The sequence below is a fragment of the Musa acuminata genome, chromosome BXJ3-3, assembly GCF_036884655.1.
Source record: "Musa acuminata AAA Group cultivar baxijiao chromosome BXJ3-3, Cavendish_Baxijiao_AAA, whole genome shotgun sequence".
Lineage (NCBI taxonomy): Eukaryota > Viridiplantae > Streptophyta > Magnoliopsida > Zingiberales > Musaceae > Musa > Musa acuminata.
In genome coordinates, this window is record NC_088351.1 from 3947551 (window position 1) to 3968836 (window position 21286).

General features: G+C 40.7%; 5 protein-coding genes across 7 annotated transcripts; 1 reads left to right on the forward strand and 4 right to left on the reverse strand.

Moving 5' to 3' along the window:
- The first annotated feature begins 1791 nt into the window (after positions 1-1791).
- LOC103978033 (ethylene-responsive transcription factor ERF016-like) lies at positions 1792-2732 on the forward strand. The gene has a single exon (XM_009393738.3). It carries the CDS (start codon positions 2047-2049, stop codon positions 2572-2574), a length of 528 nt encoding a protein of 175 aa, XP_009392013.2. The 5' UTR covers positions 1792-2046; the 3' UTR covers positions 2575-2732.
- Positions 2733-4357: 1625 nt separating this feature from the next.
- On the reverse strand, positions 4358-6684 carry LOC103977440 (pentatricopeptide repeat-containing protein At5g48910). Its single transcript, XM_009392946.3, has one exon. The coding sequence runs from the start codon at positions 6637-6639 to the stop codon at positions 4711-4713; it is 1929 nt and encodes a 642-aa protein (XP_009391221.2). The 5' UTR covers positions 6640-6684; the 3' UTR covers positions 4358-4710.
- A 991-nt stretch (positions 6685-7675) lies between these two features.
- Positions 7676-9331, reverse strand: LOC135632776 (protein TIFY 10a-like). The gene is made up of 5 exons (XM_065141547.1): positions 8914-9331; positions 8610-8772; positions 8300-8538; positions 8147-8204; positions 7676-8058 (listed from the first exon to the last, which is right to left on the reverse strand). Exons 1-5 carry the CDS (start codon positions 9047-9049, stop codon positions 7899-7901), a joined length of 756 nt encoding a protein of 251 aa, XP_064997619.1. The 5' UTR covers positions 9050-9331; the 3' UTR covers positions 7676-7898.
- A 2903-nt stretch (positions 9332-12234) lies between these two features.
- Positions 12235-18277, reverse strand: LOC103977443 (probable nucleoside diphosphate kinase 5). 3 transcript variants are annotated; one of them, XM_065140898.1, is made up of 6 exons: positions 18093-18277; positions 16368-16592; positions 15156-15263; positions 13523-13615; positions 12729-12838; positions 12403-12565 (listed from the first exon to the last, which is right to left on the reverse strand). In XM_065140898.1, exons 1-6 carry the CDS (start codon positions 18143-18145, stop codon positions 12540-12542), a joined length of 615 nt encoding a protein of 204 aa, XP_064996970.1. In that variant the 5' UTR covers positions 18146-18277; the 3' UTR covers positions 12403-12539. The 3 variants fall into 3 exon arrangements, with proteins under 3 accessions (XP_009391223.2, XP_064996970.1, XP_009391225.2); XM_009392948.3 differs by lacking the exon at positions 13523-13615 and having other exon boundaries at positions 12235-12565; XM_009392950.3 differs by lacking the exons at positions 12403-12565; positions 12729-12838; positions 13523-13615 and adding an exon at positions 14507-14822.
- A 1395-nt stretch (positions 18278-19672) lies between these two features.
- LOC135632373 (uncharacterized) lies at positions 19673-20355 on the reverse strand. Its single transcript, XM_065140899.1, has one exon. The coding sequence runs from the start codon at positions 20212-20214 to the stop codon at positions 19771-19773; it is 444 nt and encodes a 147-aa protein (XP_064996971.1). The 5' UTR covers positions 20215-20355; the 3' UTR covers positions 19673-19770.
- Between the last annotated feature and the right edge of the window lie 931 nt (positions 20356-21286).

The window sequence follows — 21286 nt, forward strand, 5'->3', positions numbered from 1 at the left end:
TGTGTGGCGATTCGGTTGGTCCGCCGGAACAGAGGACAGCGATCTGAGCGGGGCCGGGCCGGGCCGGCCGGCTATCGAGGCGATGAAGCCGATGTACCGCGTTTGTGACGTGGCTAAATATGATTGACTGCAAGCAGCTATGAGGGCTGGGCGAGCCTTAATGTGGTTCACCAGACACATTGAATGAGCTGATCCAGCCTCATTCATGTCCCCATGTAGGAGCAATGTTCCGGAGGAGCATCATAAGTGTACTTCTTCACCGACCTTGTTTATGGATTCGGGTATTTACCGAGGCAAACGCGTCACAACGAGCCGATTCGTACCGATAAGTCCAGCCCAGTAAAAGGTAAGAAGGACATCTCACAAAATATTCTTCTGAAAATAATAATAATATATAAAATAAGATTTATTCGCAGAAAATGGGCGGCGCCACTTCCATAGCTTAACCTCCGCCGCCATTCTGCCCAAACCTTCTAGGAGCTTCCAGAACCCTCTCTCGTCTGCTCCTCAACAGCTCCTGTCACTCAATTACCTGATCCAAATTGAAAATAATCTAGGAAGTATGAATTTTGTTTCACGGATATAAATATTAACTGTATCCAATAATAAAATTTCTTTTATTATTATTGTTGTTATCATTGGCGCAAAATTAGATATTTGTCTTCCTTGATGTTGTTTTGGATCTGGATTCGGGTTGGATTCTCCACGGATTTGGATTTGGATCTACGAAATTGACATGCACCATGTGCTCGTCAGTGATGGATACGCATACAGCAGCATGAGGGCATAAGTCAATGCGGTCATGCAACGAGTTGACTCGCTTCGGTTTGACTAATAATCATGCGAGAATATTACTGTGCAAACCCTCTCGTTGGGAGGACGACGACTCTATTTCGTGTGTCTTCCATCTCCTAATTGTGGCACGAGTATCATATCCTCCGTTATTAAGGACGAGTCTTCTTTCCCACAATATAAACACAATAATTAATAATCATCAAATTTTTTTCATATCTCACAAAAATAAATTATGTTAATTGTCAGAAGGGAAAAGAAAAAAAAAGAAAACAATTATTTTAATTCTATGTGCATTATAGTCCTATTTATAGGGTGAAAAAGAATAAATTCAATCTAGAAATTAAAGGATGTCAAATCCTAATTATTCTGTGAGAATCAGGAAAGTGATATGAGATCCCTTTTATATATTAACTTTTAATATATTCTTATAAACTTAAAGATGATTTAATATAAATCAGCTTAAAATTTAAAAAAAATTAAATCTAGAATTAGTCGATTAGGTAGGATCTCAACTATGCTTAATGACAAAGAGTTGTGCTGAACGATAAAGATGAAGAGAGCATGATGTGTTTGATATATGGTTTGTAGTAGATAAGGTATATCGTGTGATGGAATAATACCGTGCATAGTAGATCATTGACGAATAATACCATGCATAGTAGATCATTGACGAATAGAGGAAGATCGTCGTCGTATGAAGAAGGTAGAAAAATCATTGTCGAGTCGGAATGAGAAAGACCATGGATCCATGAGAGAGAGAGAGAGAGAGAGAGAGAGACTTCATTTTGGAACAGTAGAATCGATCCATCCCACGAGGGGAAATGTGGGGTTTTTCCTTTGTAGCCAGTGGACTCCACTGTTACTTCCAGTTTGACTTTCTTGCGTGGTCGGTCCCCGCGTGAGACCTTCACACTGTGAGCCGCCATTGGCCTCCTCCTTCCTCCACCCTCCCGTGGACACTTGCACTTTCTCTCACAGTTTATGGTTCACCTGGTCAACTGGGTGATACGAGCGGTGCGTCAAGTGGTTGGAGAAACATTGTTCTTTTCTGGAGAAGGTGCACGCGCACATCGCTTCCCAATCGACAACCCCAGTCGTCCTAACTCCACCGCGGGAAGCTCGCCTTCGATTTCCCTACCACGCGCTTCGCTGCTACGATGTATATGACCCCATGACGAGCCCTTCCCGCCATCGCCACTCTCGCCGAACGTTTGGGAGAACACGTTGCAGGTCGCCCGAGGAGAGGAGACGATGGAGCGGGAAGGACGCGGGGCGGCGGCGGGGGAGGAGAGGCGGTACAAGGGGGTGCGGCGGCGGAAGTGGGGCAAGTGGGTGTCGGAGATCCGGCTCCCCAACAGCCGCGACCGGATCTGGCTCGGGTCTTACGACTCACCCGAGAAGGCCGCCCGGGCTTTCGACGCCGCTGCCGTGTGCCTCCGTGGCCCCCGCGCCCGGCTCAACTTCCCCGATTCTCCTCCGCCCTGCGCCATGCAGCCCCTCTCCCCGCAGCAGATCCAGGCCGCAGCTGCCCGCCATGCCGCGACACCGCCGTCGCAGCCGAGGCTTGCTCCCACCGCTGGGGAGGCCGGGAGCGGGGAGCCGCTGGACTGGTCGTTCATGGACCCGCAGCAGGCGGCAGCCTCGGAGGAAGGCACCGAGTTCCCAGCCGCGATGGACGACTACATGTACGACTTCTTCTCGCCGGCGGCGCCGGCGGATGTGGTGGAAGATCACGGGGCCGTCGACTTCGGGTCCAACTCTTTCCTCTGGAGTTTCTGAAGAGACGCTGCACCATAAGGAACTGCACGTCGCCGTTCTGCACATCGTTTACTTATATTCGTTCAATTGTTCACTAATATATATATATATATATATATATATATATGATTTGTCATAATGCTATACAAAATTTAGGATCATTCTTTAGTGTAATTCCAATGATATAGAAACTCTGATTACTTATCATCATAGCAGTCGTTTTAGTGAGAGATAAAACAACTTTACAAACTCAATAAATCCACACTGAAATGTCAACTTTTGATTAACATAATATTTGGTGCAGCATACTAATAAAAAAAATTGGTAACTTAAAAGAGCAGACAAAATGACTAAGAGAAGAAGAAAAAGAAGCAGAATGTAAAATTCTAGCAGCCAATCTCAGTTCTTTAAACATAGCTATGAGTGATATGGAAATTGCCTGTCTAAATTTTTCCTCACTCATTTTAGAATGGGTTACCAAAACTATGACAAGAGAGTGTCAAAAGCAATGAGAGACACACACACAAACAAAGCAGAGAGAAAAACAAAAAAGTGCCCCATGTTTCATTTAGTTTCCATTATTTCTTCACTTTAGAATGGGTTACCAAAACTATTTTGCTACTCTATCAAGCATCAGCACAAATGCAAGAGTTTATGACTTTGGAGTGCTTCTATGACAATTAAACAAGAATGTTCTGTAAGATTTGAGGTTCATCATGGCTTGAGGCACAGGAAGATATGGTAGTGAATTGAGGTCCAGATCCTCAAATCAACAACTAGACTGCACATGCATATGATGAGACAGATTAAAGATCACCATCTAGATATCAAAACTATTTTCAGCTTCAGCTCAATTTTTTTTTCTGAAGAACCTAAAGGTGGCAAATTTGGGGTAGAGGGAAACAGAAGACAGATCAGGCTCAGCTGTCCGCGAAACACCGCAGATGGCCATTGGCAGGAGCAAAAGGGCATGCTGCGAGCGGACAGCTCAGCTGCATTCGAGAACACATGGTCCGAATCATACTGCTTACATGGTGATATGCCAATAGTATGCTGGTGCAGGATAGCAAGGAAAGTCTTACAACATGAACACTTCTCATTGGAAACTTGATGATGTCTAGGACACATGACAAGCAGCAAAGCTGGGATTATGTTCATTTACTTGTAAATCCACAATTGCACAAGTTCAAATTGAAATAGTCTGAGCCCAAGACTCTAGCAGCAAACACTAAGACAGATTTTTTTGTCATGAAAAGATACCCTATCTTGTCACCATCAGGATGATAAAACCACTGGAAAGATACAACATTGTTTGTCTCAGTGGAATGATGTGAAATTTGAACTTGGAAGCTTTATAAGATTTGCTATATAGAAGGTTTCATCACAGAAATTGTCAACCATTTTGTGGCTCTCATAAACCCACTATATAGAAGGGTCGACATGACCAAGGCCTCATATTAGATTTATGAAGTAACCAGATGATCCCCACTTTATGAAGAGAAATTTATTCATGTTACAGCAAGAATACAAAAGGACAAAAGAAAGATGCAGCATTTACATCTAAGGAAAAGGATCAGAATTAGCAACATACATACAACCAACAGAACAATCAGATCAACCGTTGTTGGAAGACTTGGTCAGGTTGTCGCTGAGGTGTACTGATTTATGGATGGAAAACCTAATGACACATAAACTCACCAAATGGTTTGACTTCATACCTCATAAAGCATGATAATGGTAATGAGAAAAAAAAAGAACCTTTGATGGACAACATGAGAGGCATCCACTGCAGCAAAGCAAAAGATGGATGGAAAATTGTCATTTGTATTCTGTGCAGATAATGTCATAGATCCACGGGCACAAAAGGGAATCCTCTTACTAAAGTTAAGACATAGAGACCACTGAAGACAGTATGACTGGGATTAAATCCTGACGTACAAAATTGGTTCCCCTGAACTCCTTGCAGTCAAGTAAACCTTGAAAGCTGCTAGTCCTCACGAGCCTGCGAAGGCCTTGATGGATTGGACTTCAACTAATTTATTGACATCCGGAGCTCAGGAAAAGGATCACCTATGTGATATATCACCATAAAAAAATTGATGAACTCAAGATCTTAAAACATGCTGATCCAAATACCAGTCCTCAGCCAAGCTTCCATCACCAATAGTCATTACAAGAGCAAATACCATCCTCAAAATGGTGGAAGCGGCTCCGATCCCTCACGATTATTCTACGACCATAGACCTTTGAAATAAGCTTTATCGAGGAGTGGCAATCCCCACAAATGCGCAAGTTTTTCACGATATGCAATGTTGTCCCTGAGCTCGTGCTGATCAAACCAAAGGCAATAGCTATCTTCTCACTGTGGTAGAACAGTGTGCTCTTCTTCTTTTCGTCTTCAATGTTGAGCAAAACTTGCGCCGTGTCTGGTACATAACCTGCCTCCTGTAATTTGACAGACATCTCTTCTAGCATCAAATAGATCTCCTTGGTTCGTGGATGGGTGTAATCTTCCACCACAAACTCATGAATCATGCCATCGATAGTAATCCAACTGCATCCTGGATCTTTCCTTACTTCCAATTCCTTCATCGTTAGTCTCAGCTTAGCCACGGTATCCCACTCCCCTAAGGAGGCAAAAAGGTTTGAGAGGAGTACATATGAGTCACCATCATGAGAGACGAGTTCCATGAGGCACTTTGCAGCACGCATTCCAATCTCGACATCGCCATGCTTTTTGCAAGCTGCTAGGAAGGCCTTATAAATTACATCATCTGGCTTCACAGGCATGTCAACTACAAGCTCCTCAGCCTCTTCAAGAAGCCCTGCACGACCGAGCATATCAACGATACACCCATAGTGCTCAATTCTAGGGCTTAGCCGATAGACGTTGACCATTCGGTTGAAGTACGACCGACCTTCATCCACCAAGCCCGCATGACTACAAGCATTCAGAACTCCAATAAAAACAACATCTGATGGTACAACTCCAGCTTTCTCCATCCTCTGAAAATAATCCAGTGCTTCACTTGCCCGCCCGTGCAATGCAAGCCCACCAATCATCGCGCTCCATGTGATTGGATTGCGCTTTGGTAGGCCTTCAAATACCTGAACAGCCTTGTTGATGTTTCCGCACTTGGAGTACATGTCAACTAGAGCCGATCCTAGAACATCATCCACCTCTATAACATTCTTTTCTGCATATGCATGGACCCATTCACCCAACTCAAGGGCACCTAGCCGTGAGATTGCAGGCAGAACGCTCACCAGAGTGACATAATTGTGTTTCACGCCTTCCAATTGCATCTTCCTGAAAACACAAATCGCCTCCTTAAAGTGACCAGTCTGTGCAAACTTAGATATCATGCCATTCCAAGAGATCACACTTTTATTCGCCATTCTGTCGAACACTTGCCTCGCTTCTTCAACCATGCCAAGCCTAAAATATCCATCGATCACAATGTTATGCAGCACGACGCTGGATTCGCTCTCAGGCGACAGGGAACTCTTCTCAACCAACTTCCGAGCATCTTCCATGAACCCACAACACGCGTACATCCTCACCGAATTGGTAAGGACAAACGCGTCATCGTCCCACCCCAACTTGATGACTTGTCCATGGACCTGCCTCCCTTCTCGGATCGCTTCGGCGCGAGCGCAAGCCTTCAACACGGAAGGAAAGGTGTATCGGTTTGGTCGGGCGGTCTCGCAGAGGAGCATCCGGGAGAAGATCAAAAGGGACTCGGAGGGGTGGCCGCCGTCGCTCTCGGAGTAGGCCCGGATGAGGGTGTTCCAGGAGAAGCAGTTGGGCTCCGGCATTTGGTCGAACACCCGGCGGCCGTAACGAAGGTCGCGATGTTCCGAGAGGACGGAGGACCTGAGGACCTCGGCCGCGACGAGGGGGTCTCCGAAGAGGCCTGTTTTGATGGCCAGGGCGTGGAGTTGGTGGAGGTCTCGGAGGGTTTTGGAGGTCTTGAGAGAGGATACGAGGGAGGAGGGAGACGAAGAGGGGCAAGTCGGAGGGGAGAGAAGAGGAAGGCATGGCGAAGGGTCGAGCGACGTCGCGATGTTCGAGTTCAAGTTCATTCTGTGACCTCCTTAACGTACTCCATGGATTGAGCACGGAGTGGTGGGTGTCTAATATATATGTGCCCAACTCACTCGATTTAAGCTCATAAAAATATGTAACTCTCATATATTTTTATATTTAACTAAAAAATAATATTGATCATTTTATTCATTATAGGCTTCTCTTTTTTACATAATATTTGAAATAACTCTATCTATCTATCTTTTTTTTTCCTTCCCTTTTCATACGGATTAGTCCATAAAGTTAATATAGTGTTTTTACGCTGTATTATAGTGTTTTCAATAATATCAAAAAAATATTATAATAATATAATAAAATGATGCTATTGGATATTCTGAAAATGGGATATTTTTCGAAAAAAGCAAAAAAAGAATATTCTGAAATTTACCCTAGATGATGACACTTCAACAGTTGTACCTCTCTTTTTTACCTTAAATTATGGGCGCAGAATAATGGCCAGCGTTGGGTGGGTCCACAGTGGGCCCCACCTTCTGTTGGCTCGTTCAACACATGCTTTCCCTTACCAAAATAAATATCTTTCGTACAGCATCCGATGGCTTCTCCTTCACTCCACCGCTTTGCTTTCCGCTTTACTCGCCTCAGCGAACACTTCCAATCAGGTACTCCACCGACGACAAATAGCCACCTCAATGGGCCATGAAGCAAGACGGTCTTCTTCAGAGAAGAAGGTGAAGAAGACCGAGCTCTCCTACTACCCCAACGGAGGAAGAAGAAAAGATGAGATTGGCGTGAGTGGTTGAGGAAAGGAGGAATCATCAATAGACACAGGAGGAAAACGTGCAGCTCCCTAAAGTTTGGTCTTCACAAGAAGCTTGCCTTGTAAGTAAAGCCAGCATTGCTTGCGGCCTCGCTGGAAGATCACCATGACACCAAAAGCTGCCTTTTTTTTCTGCTGTTCTTCGAAGATATTATTATGCCCAATGATCCAAGATGTCTTTAAGTAAGTTTAGGTTCAATTTGCTCATATCACTGCCAGGAATCTCAATTCTAGAGATGCTACAGATCTGTATCTTCAAGTTCAAGACAGAGATCAGCAGTTCTAACTGGCAAATAAGAACATTCCCCGACGAGGGAGTTCTTACAAAAATACAAGGTTACATCAACCAAGAAAAACCCAACACTACCACCTCTCTTACTCTGATCGTCCTCTCGCTAAGAGGATGACGATGGAGGCTACAAGGACGACAAGTAGCGGATCTGACAACTGATCACCATAGTCAGATGGAGCTCTGTATCAGTTGTGCCCAACACATCCATATGTCTGCCGCTTGCTACTCTCTGAGCTCTGCTCTGGCTGCGGAGTTTGCCGGCCTAGGTTGAGCCACGACTCTGGCTTGCCCTCCTCCATGGATGCAGAAGAACCATGTACTTGATATGGGGCCTTGGTGTTGATCCTGGAAGATGATAGCAAGGAGAAGAAAAACTTTAGCTGTCAGCTGCAGTAACGTCGTGTGGATCTATTTGGGAGTATCGATTACACACCGGTCCTTCCTCTTCTCGAGGAATCGGTGGAGGGAGTTCCTTCTGGCTATGGGCATGTCTGCAATCCATCAGAAGCAGCTACTGGTCAGTTGGGGGGGGAATTCATCACATCACTTTGCTGGCAATAGATTACCATGACAGAGGAGTCGTTACCTGAAGCATTGGCCTTCGACAGGCTATCCGCAGGGGCTGGCGTCGCCGGACTTCCGCCGGACCGAGGGCCATCAGCTCTGGCAGTGGAGGAGTGATGGGTGGAAAAGCTGAGATTTTGGGGCGCAACGCTTTCTTTGGCCGCCATCTGCATCAGATCCTCGGCCTTTTCGGCTGGGAAATCATCAAAAACCAGCACCTTTCCACCATAGAAGATCGTCAGTTGGCCCTTCTCCATCTTCCTGAAACCATGGTTGGAAGCATCAGATTAAGCTCCCTAGTCATCACATAAAAATCCGTAGCAGAGTCTTACTTGATATCTGAGGTCTTCTTGCCAGGTTCCTCCATGGCTAGAGCACCTGAATCAAGACCAGACTTGTGGGGAAAGAGATCCATGGATTTCGGAGATGTTTGATCCTCTCCCGGCACATCCACCCCTGGCAACAGGCTCATGGTCGCCGGCGCCGGAGATTTACCTGAAAGAAAAAGAAAGATCAGAGTAAATTCTATCTACGTCAATTACTTGTTCAAAGAGCAAAACTGAAGAACATGTAGAACTGACAAATAAGGCGAAAAAACAAAAGGCTTTTAGAGATCCAAAGCTCAAAAAATCTCACCTTTACCCTGTTGATCAAGAGCTTTAGGGGTCATCTCCAAGCCAAGGCCACCCAAGCCGCCCTTCTCCTTCAAGTACTGGCTCAACAGCCTGCACGTCTCATTGAAGTTGGACTTCTCTCCCTTGCTTCTTCCCATCTTCCTCCTCCTCCTCCGCCTCCTCTCTCCTCACCCTTCTCGAGCCTTTTGTTTTATAGAAATCGTGCGTTGGAATCGTCCATTGGGTGAGACGGAAAGCGAGAGAACAGTGCGGCGGAGTCGAGAATCACGTGTTCTTTTCGAAGTGGCTGAAGGAGGGAATTGATGGCGGAAGAAAGAAGGAAGGAGAAAAGAGAGAAAGGAATAATAAGACTTGGAAACACGTGATGCCTTCGACAAACAACAAACGTCGGCCGCAGAGAAGAAGACTGAGAGTGCAGCTGCTGTCACAGTAACACATGCAGTGGGCGTAATCCTCACAAGACTACAAATTAAATATGATGCATTAAATTCTTCAGCAAATATGTTCAGCATTTACTATCTCCAACAAAAATTTGATGCCATTTATTTAACAGATGTTGGATTCTCCGTGAAAATATTTTTTTTAAGCATAAGATATAATTTTTTTTATCAATTTAAAAAATACATTAATTACTTTTTTATTTTTATTATTTTTATTCTTATGTAAGAAATTTTTATTTTTTTCATGAACATCAAGGAATTTATACTTTATTTTAATTATTTTTTTAAGAATTTAAGACGAATGTTATCCTGGTATATAGTACCGAATGGTATCGTCCGGTACGGGCGATACGTATCGATCCGATGACATACCGATACATGGATCATTCGGTACCGAACGAAACATGCTACAGTGTTATGGTATTACACTGTATCGGTGCTACAGTAAAGAATAATATATATAAAACTATTCGATACACCTTGGTGTACCGCTCGATATGTCCTGGTATATCGCTCGGTACGACGGTACCATATCGTATCGAGCCAAACCTCGAAATATCAATACGATACGATATTGCATACCTACCTCGAAGGTAATTATATCTTGGTTCCTTATTTCTTAATATGTATATATATATATATATATATTAATATTAAAAATACCTGTTTTTTATTTTGTCAATTACTAGCTAAAAATGAATCAAAAAAATATATTCGAGCAAAATTATGAGATCGTAAACGGAATGAGAGAAAAAAAAAGAGAGAGATTGACTCGATCATATCTTATTATGGGAAGACAATGTTCCCCGTGAATGGGAGGGAGTTGATGGATTACGCGAGTCAACAACTCTGTCGCTTTGACTTCTGGTCCGTGAGACACGATTTCTTAGAGAAATTATATATATATATATATATATATATATATATATATATATATATATATATATATATATATAATAAACCTATAAAGTCAATTTACAATATATATTTTTAATCCATGTTTTCCACGTCTTTAACGCCAAGTCGTCACCCTATGGATAAACATGAAACACATCACAATCTCACTGTTGCATTTAATGTGGACACGAATTCCGAGAAAGAATCTTAGGACAATAATTTTTATTTTTCTATTTTTAGAACTCTTAATCTGAATGTAATTCACCGAATGACACTATCTTCCTTACAAATGTTTAATGGAAAAAAGAGAAAACTCCCATAATCAGACAAATAATTTCTCGAGCCACCTTCTTCGTCCCCAAAAAGATCTCTCTTTACAAATTTATATAAATAAAATTATCTACTATGTTAGCCAATATAATTAAAAATCATTCCAAATTAAAATAGAATTAAGTGAACGTTAATGATAAATAAACTAAGGGAGGGAGAAAAGTTTAAGCAACGTTTATTTTGAGCGGATAGAAGCTCGTCATTGATGGTAGCAACATATACAATGATTTGATGATGGTTGTCTTTGATGGGATTCTTCAGAAGACATACTATGTCTCACAAACAATTTTTTAGATTTATCTTTGTGGTTGAATAAATTTACGAGTATAGAAATATCTTTGGAGTTCAAAAATAAATTCCAAAGATATGATAATATCAACTCCTATTAATCCAAGATTTATAAAACTATATATATATATATATATATATATATATATATATATATTAAACTTTTTTTATATTATTAGTTAATAGAAGTCTTTGCATCATAATAATTTTTTTTTTATCGGATCATCGATTTAACAAGGATATAATTCTAATTTTTCTATTCGAGGATTATAATAACAATGAATGATTGAAAACAAATTAGGTTGTCATGTGCTATCAATTCTTACATTTCAATCTAAATCGAATTCGACTCCCTCAATCCCTACAATCATGGAACTACCAATCTCTATCTTCATATCTTCCCCAATATCTCACACTCGAGAGAGGACCGTGAGAGGCCACATCACCTTACAACTTTCGAAGAAGACTAATGTGTGTATGGATGGAGAGAAGGGCCTCCTCATTAGGTGTATTTATCATACGTCCACATCTACATCTCATCTCCCAAACAAGCGTGACAAAACAGCATAAATATGTGAAATGTGCCCACCACCCAAAAACATGGCCTTTGGCTATGTGTTGTTTTCTCTTCCTACTATTTCGTGAGCAAGCCATGTGGATTGCTACTCGAAGATTGTTGCCATGTCATTGTCCACGAACAAAATTAGTATGAACACTTGGACCAAAGTCAACAAGAGTATGCGACATCAACATCATCCGTCGCCCTCTTCTTGTGAGACTTGCGGCTCCAATTTAGGTGGATATCTTAATCCAAATTCGAGGGGCCACTTTCGGGTACTCGTTCAAGAAAAATGATGAGATTGCAATTTATGCTATCACAAAGATGCTATATATAAGTCCCACCACATATAAATAATACAAAATAATAGAAAATTGGGTGTTTACGAAAAATGATATGATAAAAAGATCTTCGATTTTGGAGCATCCCATTCTAACATAATTGTACGATGAGTTATGCGTGTAATATGTAAGAAAACTCAAGTTCATGTGATCTTCTTTTCGTTTATTATTTTATGTTTATTTTACGAGATGCTAACCTCCGATTAAGCTTATGTATAATAATATAATATAAAATTCAGATTTAAATAAGCGACGAACAATATAAAAAATGATCTAACTCTTTAACGAACTAATTATATATTAACCTATATAATTAATCATCTTTAAGTTACATTAAGATCCTTATGCTACACATCATGAAAGATCTTCCCGTAGAATCTTAGTTGAAACAGAAGAAAATATTTCAGTAGGAAGAAGACACTGGAAGAAATAGGAGCAAGAATTACAAAGGGAATTACATTTCATAGTTATCATCAAAATTATATCACTTTCATTTAATTTTCCTTTCTCGTCAGGGATCTTGTTTGATACAGCAATGTGCAGGACTGTTCTCTTGCAATGCTTCCCAGTGTAGGTCTGGGAAGAACCCAACAAATGAGAGGTCCCTTACCATTTCCAACAGTAGATGTTACACAGTGAGGCATTTGGATTGATCGAAATAGACAGCATGATAAAGGAGAAGAGTTGATAATGTTAATCTGAAGAGTATCTTCCGGTCTTTGCAGCTTCAGCGGGTTAAACAAAATTTATCTTCTTGGAGAAAAAAAAAAATCTATAGTTCATCGTGCAAGATAATACCTGCATGAAAAAGAGAAGCAAGAGGAAGATAGTATTCATTAAAGAGCATATTTAGAGTTGTTAAACTACCATTATTTTGTAACTTAGCTTAGCAAAATCACTTTGTTATTCCTTTAATGAGACAACAAATACATAGTAATATTTATAGAGAGTAAGAACTGACCAGGTGATATTTCTCCAAAGAAAAATGAAATTTCTCTTGCAGCTGATTGAGGAGAATCTGAACCATGAACACAATTCCTCTCAGAATTCGACCCACACATGGCCCTAATGCTGTAAATTAAAAGCAGAGGTAAGAACGAAGAGAATTAAGTTAATACTTGCAGAATTGTGTGATAGAAAAGATGCAGAGCTCGACATAATGTCTCATGAAGACTGTAAGAACTATGTGATAAAAAGAGAAACCTATCATGACCCCATCACCCCCAATTTCCCATTCTCGCAATCATGACATTCACTTGAACCATAGAATGGAAACCTACCATGACCACAACATGAAAGGACCTTTAAGCATTCAAAGGTAAGGGACTCCCAGGTATCATTGTTCAAGTTTCATCAACCAAGGCAACTGTTCTCCTTGATTATACTAGGGCGATCGAACTTGTTTGCAAAAAATATCATTAACCAAGAAAATACCTAATCTCTCTTGTTGTTCATTTATGCTACATAATTACTGTTTCAGATGTCTGAGTGAGGCACATGGATACAGTATGTTGATGATACATTATGCCTATGAAACTCTCACTTTCTGTTTAGGCTTAGAAAATCAACATTTGCATCCTGAAATTGGGCCTGCAATCCTTTGAGATGCTATCAGCTTTGATCATAAATTAACGCAAAAGCATATTAGTTTACTTGGGTTAGCTTCTGTCTTCAAGCATTCTTTAGTCTTATTACCCTTCAGGCATTTCAGTTTGCTTCTACTTGAAGAATTATAAACCACAAAGAATTGGTCACCTCAAACTTAGAAGTCCGATGAGCAATCTGCCGAGCGGAAAGTCCAAATGCCTCACCTTAGGAGAAAAGTTAATTTGATGAACTTGGTGATATCTGCACTACCCACACACTTCAAATACATTCTCTACTTACTGCAATATGTTATTTAAAAGAAAGACAATATGTGACATGAGTGAAGCTTTGGGATTGACGATATCAAAAAATTTAACAACGGGTGATCAAATAATATGAGGCCGACAATACATGTGGAAACAATACATTTTGAATAGCTACTTGCAATTTTGGCATGAAAAATTGCGTTGACACTGCATATATAATTAGGTTTCATATTGATGGATTTTGGACCTCCATATGAGCCATGTTCCCCCAAAAGCTATTTTGCCATTTGTACCAATCAGAGTTAGTCATGGAACAATTTATGATAAGAAGGAGGGAGAACAAATGTTGAACTATGCAGTTCACTAGAAGCTTCAAGCATTAAGAAAACAGGGTCTAGTGAAAGCTGAGATGAAAATGGAAGTCCTCAAGAAGTTTCTGGGTGAAATTTTGTTAATATGCATTATTAATGATGAACCAGGTGTTCATTACACAAACACCTATTGGGATTGTCTAGACTGATTGGAGTGTTCATTTTTGACTGCTTCCAGCTTATCAAAAAGCTTAAGCTTACAAGTGTGAAAGACTTTAATTAACTACACTCTAATACCCCCCTTCACATGTGACCCGGACGAAGGATAACCGACTTTGCATGTGGACCTAAATGAAGGACAATGATGCAAGCCACAGAAAGTTTAATGGGCTTTGCACATAAGTTCATGTTCGGAAGAAGAAATGGATGAAAAAAATGAAGGAAGAGTTGTGAAGTAAAGAAAGCTAGGATCAAACACATGACCTACTATCTTACTACGATAAAATGTTATCCACCAATGCTAAAAACTTAAACTACTAGAAGCAACAGGGTCTTTTTGTTTATATCATAACATGTAAATCAAGGGAAGTATAGAATAACTGAAAAATTCACTCATTAATTCATGCTTCATGAGTTGTAGAGTCGTTTGGGACGAAGGGGATAAAGAAGAGACGTTAATAGGAGGCTATGTTGTATAAATCTTCACAGGTGGTAGCAACCATTGTGGTGTTCCTCAGTCTCATCTTTTAGTTAGCTGGTCACTCGTTGTCTCCTTCCCCACCCTCCTCTTTCACCTTTTGCTCCATTCCACACAACTGTTTCTGGAAGGTTCTTTATTTTTCTGCTTCATTACACTCTGAAATGAAGTTGATGGGTGCTACCTCTTCGTTGCTAAAAAACAGCATGTACATGCAGGGACAAGAAGCATCAGAATTCAATCTCATGCTACAAGAATATAAGAGGCATTCAAACTCAAATCATCTATAAGTTAAAATACAATAAAGGCTAATTTGGTTAATCTAACCTTATAGTAGTAGACTTGGTGATCAGTTCATTTAACAATCTGTTCTAAAGTTTTCAAATATATTTTTGGTAACATGACAAGATTTATATCTAAAAAAGCCAAAAAAGCTTAAGATGCTCGAGTAATTGTTTTATCAATAGAAACTGATATAATTGTTTATTTTTCTAGCTGGAGAGATAATAAAATAAGAACAAGAAAACCTGTTGGGATGGGAAACTTTAGCTTTTCCGGCATCTGTTGGTCCAATCAGAGCACGCCAATCAGCAATAGCATTAGTCTTCTCAATATCCATTACAAGCACTGGACCACTGTAAGTTAATAATATTTTGCTCATTGAACTAACAAGTAAAATTGAACAGTATTAAGTACAGTAGGAAGAAAAATAATAATAATCGTACTTTAATTACCTTCAAAGAAATCATTGAAAATTTTTCAAAAAGAATTGGATAAGAAATTATTAAAGATCACAGTAAATCATGCTTGTGAAAGATAAAGACAAGACAAATTTATTGGCATCAATTACAGAAAATATATACCATAATGTTCATATATGTAAGTAGGAACTAAGAAGAAGGGTAGTGATGAAACTTATACGAACATACACAAAATTTTCAAAAGAACAGACAAATTTCATAAGGGAATAAGCAAAACGGGAGGGGAAAGTTAAACAATCAAACAGAAAACTATTGCACAAAGATAGAGAAAAAGGACAACATATGTAACCCACTGAATCATTGTAACCAACCTCAATAAAGCAAACACTAAACAAGAAAAATCACAAGAGATGAAGTTGGAAGAAAAAGATTTCATCAGTACTAAAAGAATAAGAAGGTAGGGCATCTAGATTCTGCATTTTTTTTCAGATGTCTGGATGAAACAAACCAATGCAAATGCATATGAATTAATGGACATAGTCCAGAAATATAATCATTCTTTACAGGATTGGGCTGAAACCATTCTAAGCGCCTGAAAGGAAGACTAAGCCTAGCACTTTGGTACTTTTTTGGGCTAAGGATCATGTCCCATACTTGGTTCATCAATCTCTTAGGTACGGGATTCTTTGCTCAAGATTCACAAGTGTCAAATGCATAAACAACAAACACTCTATAGCAATTGAGCATTAAAAGTTTAGAACTTTAAAAATTGCAACACTACATTCACAATATGTTTGCTCACCATTAATAAATTAACTTTCTTGGAAGCAAAAAGAAAATTGTATCATTTCCTCTAAGAAAAATGTATCACTCAGTGTGGTTTTTCTTCTGGAAGGTTATTACTGCCATTCACTTTGTATTCTAAAGATTGCCACGTTCAACTAAAAAAAGGATACAATTCCAGTTGTTGAAAGCTATAATAGGGAAAGACAAGTTTAAGAACAAAAGCAGTGATGCAAGAAAATTTCAAGTTAATACCTTGTCATGTACTCAACAAGATTTGGAAAGAAGCTCTTTTCAGAATGTTCGGAGTAGAACAGTGACACATTTCTCACATCAAGCTGGAGCATCATCTCATGGACTATGACAAATCCAGATTGCACAATAACCTGCTTTATCTGGTTTGTGAAGTTACCACGGATTCCATCTGGTTTTATCATAGCCAAAGTTCTCTCCTTTTCCAAAGCTGCATAGCTCAAAGACCTGAAAATACTCGAGAATTTAATCTGCAGGTCAGTACAGTTATCAACTTATCAGGTATCAAAATGATGTCATCCAGAGTCTCTTTTGCAAAGTCAACCAATTATATTATGCACTAAGATAAAGAATTTTTAATAAAATGTATCAAAATGAAAGTAATTCATCAGTGATCACTAAAGTGTAAATTTCTCCAAAATAAGTAAAAGAATAGTATAAGAAAGAATAGGAGAACAAAAGATAGCTCTAAGTAAAGCAAACTATTTTTTTGTTAGAAGAACAAAAAGATAAGCTTGTATCTCAATGTTAGAATAGGAGAAATTGAAAGCATCAATGAAAACTCTCGAGATAGCTAGATTCATGTTCAATAATGGAACAACTCTAGGCATAAACAGATAGAAGAATGGTAAACGCCCAAATATGAAAACACACACACACACCAAAAATCAAAAGCCAACATTTTTAGAAAGAACCGGAATGACAAAATTAAGCTGACAGCTACCACATAAATGAGAAAGAATCGTTCAATATTCAATAAAAATAAGAATCATGCAGCAATTATGGAAAGAAATTCTGCAATAGCTACAACGTAGTTTGTCAGCTATAGCTATTGCTACATCGTACGTGACAACAAGACCTGGACAGAAAGAGAATCTCAGTTTGTCAACCAACCAATTCTATGATGATGAATCACGTGGACAAAAATAACAACAAAAAGCAAAAGTTATTAATCTAGAAAAAATTCTTAATAAGGTAAAAAAAAATAGAAAGTGTCTTATCATATGAAAATATAGCCAACAAGCCTAAAAGGTTGTATTGCTGAGTGATCCTTAAAGGTGATGAAAGATACCACAATATCACAATCACATACATCAAATGCAAAACATTTATTCCCAAATCAACAAAATAGACCTAATTAACATGAAAAGATTTATAGATATAAGAGCTATGGGTTTTAAGCTAAAAGGTAATCTAACAAAAACAAGCTAACAAATGAAGCAAGTAGATTGATCTTAATATAGTAAACAGAGGGAAGAAAATCTTCTTCTTTTACACTGGGGAAAATATTCCAAACTCATCATGGAAAAGATTATTCAGCTTCGAGAAGGCTCAAATTCACGTAATAGCGAAAGATCGTAAGGTTGAAACTCTGAAACAAATGTCTTGCGTTGTTTCCTCATAACGACAAAATGTGTCTCCACTATTTAAAGAACAAAAAGATACAATTTTAGAAAAGAACAAAAAGAAGATCCAAAATCTTCACAGCCGTTTCTTCAAATAAAACCAAGATGACTCAAACAAGCTCCGTACACTAAGAGAGCAGGAATCTAATTGCAATCACGCAATAGCACACCAGAAGATTCAATTTATCGAAGAAAAATCGAGACCTTAAGCAAAATCCGACAGAATAATATATTTGAAATCTATCTAAAATAAAAAACATTCGAAACAAAATAAACCAAAATCCTTAGAGTAGTATGGCGCAAGACCTGCGGGTTTACTTACTGAAGGAAGAGGATGACGAGGAGGTGGAGAAGGAAGACCGAGATCAGCCGCATCGGGAGCGGAGGGTGATCGGCGGATCAAATCGGGAACGCTTCGCCTTCGGAGGCCATTAGGGATCGCAGCTCAGGTGCCTTGGGTGGGATAACCACATGCGGCCTATCTAACTCGGATCCGAGTCGAGTCCGACCATGATCCGTTTTCTTCGACACTATGGCCCCGATCCGAATCCGATCCAAAGAGGAAACCAAACGGATCCATACGCAAATCCGAATCTGATGCGGGTTAGTTTTATTTATTTATTCATTCATTTTGTTGATTTTAGACAATATTTGCCAAATATGGAATAAATAATGATATATATATTTTGTGGAATTTTATTTTGATTTATTTGAATAATAAAAGAAAAATTGTATGAGATATATGATAAGGTATATTTTAGGTCCAGGTCATGTCACGATCAATGTCACGCCACACAATAGCCAAGTCAGTAAGAGAAGCACTCCCACGCGTCGAGCCAGAATCCGCACCAAGGCGTTGCTTGGTACGTCCCGTCCCGATAAGCCCGGGACGATGCCGCATGGCGTCGTTCCGCGTGTCCCGGGACGACGGTCGCACAAAGGTACTATCTCACCTCTCGAGGATCGACCGTCATGCCAAACCCTCATACAACCGACCCTCGTACAGTAGTATAAAAGTTCCTGACCGGCATCCGACCCGAGGAGAGGCATAAACAAATCAACCCACCAATGACTCGCTCGTAAGAGGGGGCCAAAGTCGGCAAACACTCGACGAGGGTCATACTTGCAGGAAAGCGACCACCCTCGAGCTATGAGCATTCCGACCTTGGAGTCGTCAACCAGCGTCCCGACAACGAGCCGCTAACCGGCATCCGGACCAAGAGACGTTGATCCACTTCCCGACGCCGACACCCCGTCGCAAGGGCTCGATCGACCTCGACGACCAACTCAACCGATCGAAGACTCCCGACATCAACCCGTGGACCCGACCGTGCTGACTCATCAGTCACGACCCATTAGTTCACCAACAATATACATCAAAAGAAATGGTGGAAACTTTGTGGCTACGAATGCTTGAAATAATTGACTTCAAGCCACTGCATCACTCAAGTCGAACCTCGGAAGCTTTGTCAAGCTAAAGAAGAAGAAGAAAGAGCTGCCATCTCCAAACCGTCCTTCCATGGTTGCGAGTGCAAGCTTCTTCTTCCCACGGTGGACTCCTTCATACAACATGGCATAGAGAGAAGAGTGTTTCATCCAACAAAATTATTAGATTTCATGAAAGGGAGGTTGACCTAAATAGAGACATTTACAAGGATTTACAAGGAGATTTGAAAGGGAGGTTGACCTAAATAGAGACATTTACAAGGATTTCATGAAAAGGAGGTTGACCTAAAACGCAGAGAGAGCATTTTGATTTGGATGTAAGAATTTACAAGGAGATTTGAAGAGAAAAAAAAAAAATTAAGGGAAAAATATTTCTATTATCTCATATTTTTTTTTTTGTTGTCTTTCTTGTTTCATGTTAAGCAATTTAATTGTTGGAAAACTAAATAGAGACACTAAATCCCAAACAATTGCCACTTTTATTTGGTTTTACCACGAATCTTGATGCATGTGTTGTGGTCACTCGCTCGACGTTTACCGTCATGTTCTCGGCTTCACCGGGCCGCAGTAGAGAGGCAGCTGCTCGACCGAGCGAGTGAGCTGCGGGTGGAGTCGCTGCCGTCGTCCTTCACCGTCCCCCTGCGAGGGCTGGTTGGTGTTGACCGCGTCGCCCGGGGCGAGTCGAGGCTGCGGCGGAAGAGCTGCCGCAAGGCGGCGATCATGGGCTCGGCGGTGTTGAGGGGCGGCCGCGCGGCGCGGAAGCTCTCGGAGAAGCTCGTGTGGCGGACGAGCGCCTCCTCCGTGGACATCCGCCGGCCCGCGCGGCCGATCTCGTCCTCCACGGCCTCGCCGCAGAGGCCGCACACCCACCGCCCGCTGAACCGCCCCCGGACCGCCTCGACGTACGCCGGCGTGCACTCCTCCGTCAGCCCGCAGCACTCGCACACCGCCGACACCACCTCCGGCCTCGCCTCGCCGCCCCACACATCGTCCGACATCACTCGAAAATCCTATCTATCTTCCACCACCGTGCAGTCCGAGACAGCCGCGAACAGAGCCAAAAACAAAAAGGAAATCACGCTACGTCTCCTCCTCCCACTGCGATCACCTCCGCTGCTAACGCCAGTGGCATTGCGAGGCCCATAAGGAAATCATCTCCGTGGCGATGGAGTCGACTGCGAGACGGGGTCTTATGCTTGGTAGGACTGGAGATGGATCCGCTGGCCAATGATTGGTAGGCACAGTGGATGCCGTCGCAATCTTGAGACTTGCGACATTGAACACAATTAAGAATCTAAGAAGATAATGAAGGTTCATTTAATTGCTCAATCAATAGAGATATGACAACTATTGATTGAGAAATCTGATTAGGTTCATTTAATGTCAAATTATCCTTGTAGATTTTGACACCAAATGCTTGCTTACTCCTAAAACACAAAATATATGAACCTTTTTTCTTTCTTTCTTTCATTAGGACTAAATATAACAGCACGTGAATAAGACAATGGGATTCTCCCAAGAGACACCCACCACCAAGGCTTTGGTGTGTGAGCAAGAGAAAGGAACGAGTGTGGTCCTCATTGGCCAATTATTGAGGGTGAATCGACTAATAAAAGAGATGTGAGTGATCTATGCAATGAGGTTGATCAAAGCTGTGGGTGCTTAGATAAATACTTACTTGTATCATATCCTTTGAGCTTCCGTAGATGATCATGTGTTTATACTTTATATTAGTAACACTAAAAATCACAAATGAGGTGATTAAATCAGGACATTGTAATGATATTATTTTAGTTAGATATTTAATTATTATTATATATTTCAACTCAAAGTATATGTAAATATTTATTTTTTTTATTTGAGCTTCAAATTACTGACGCTTATAGTCAGTCACATTTTTCATCATGTATGATAGCTTCACCAACAAAACAAAACATATGTCTTTAATTGAGCTTCCACTTGAATGACACACAAGTTCATGTGCAACACGTGCCACGTCAAATCAATGGAAGCTCACATCAAAGTGGTGGGACCAGCCAATTCAAGCCTCGGTGGCACACATCGGACCGA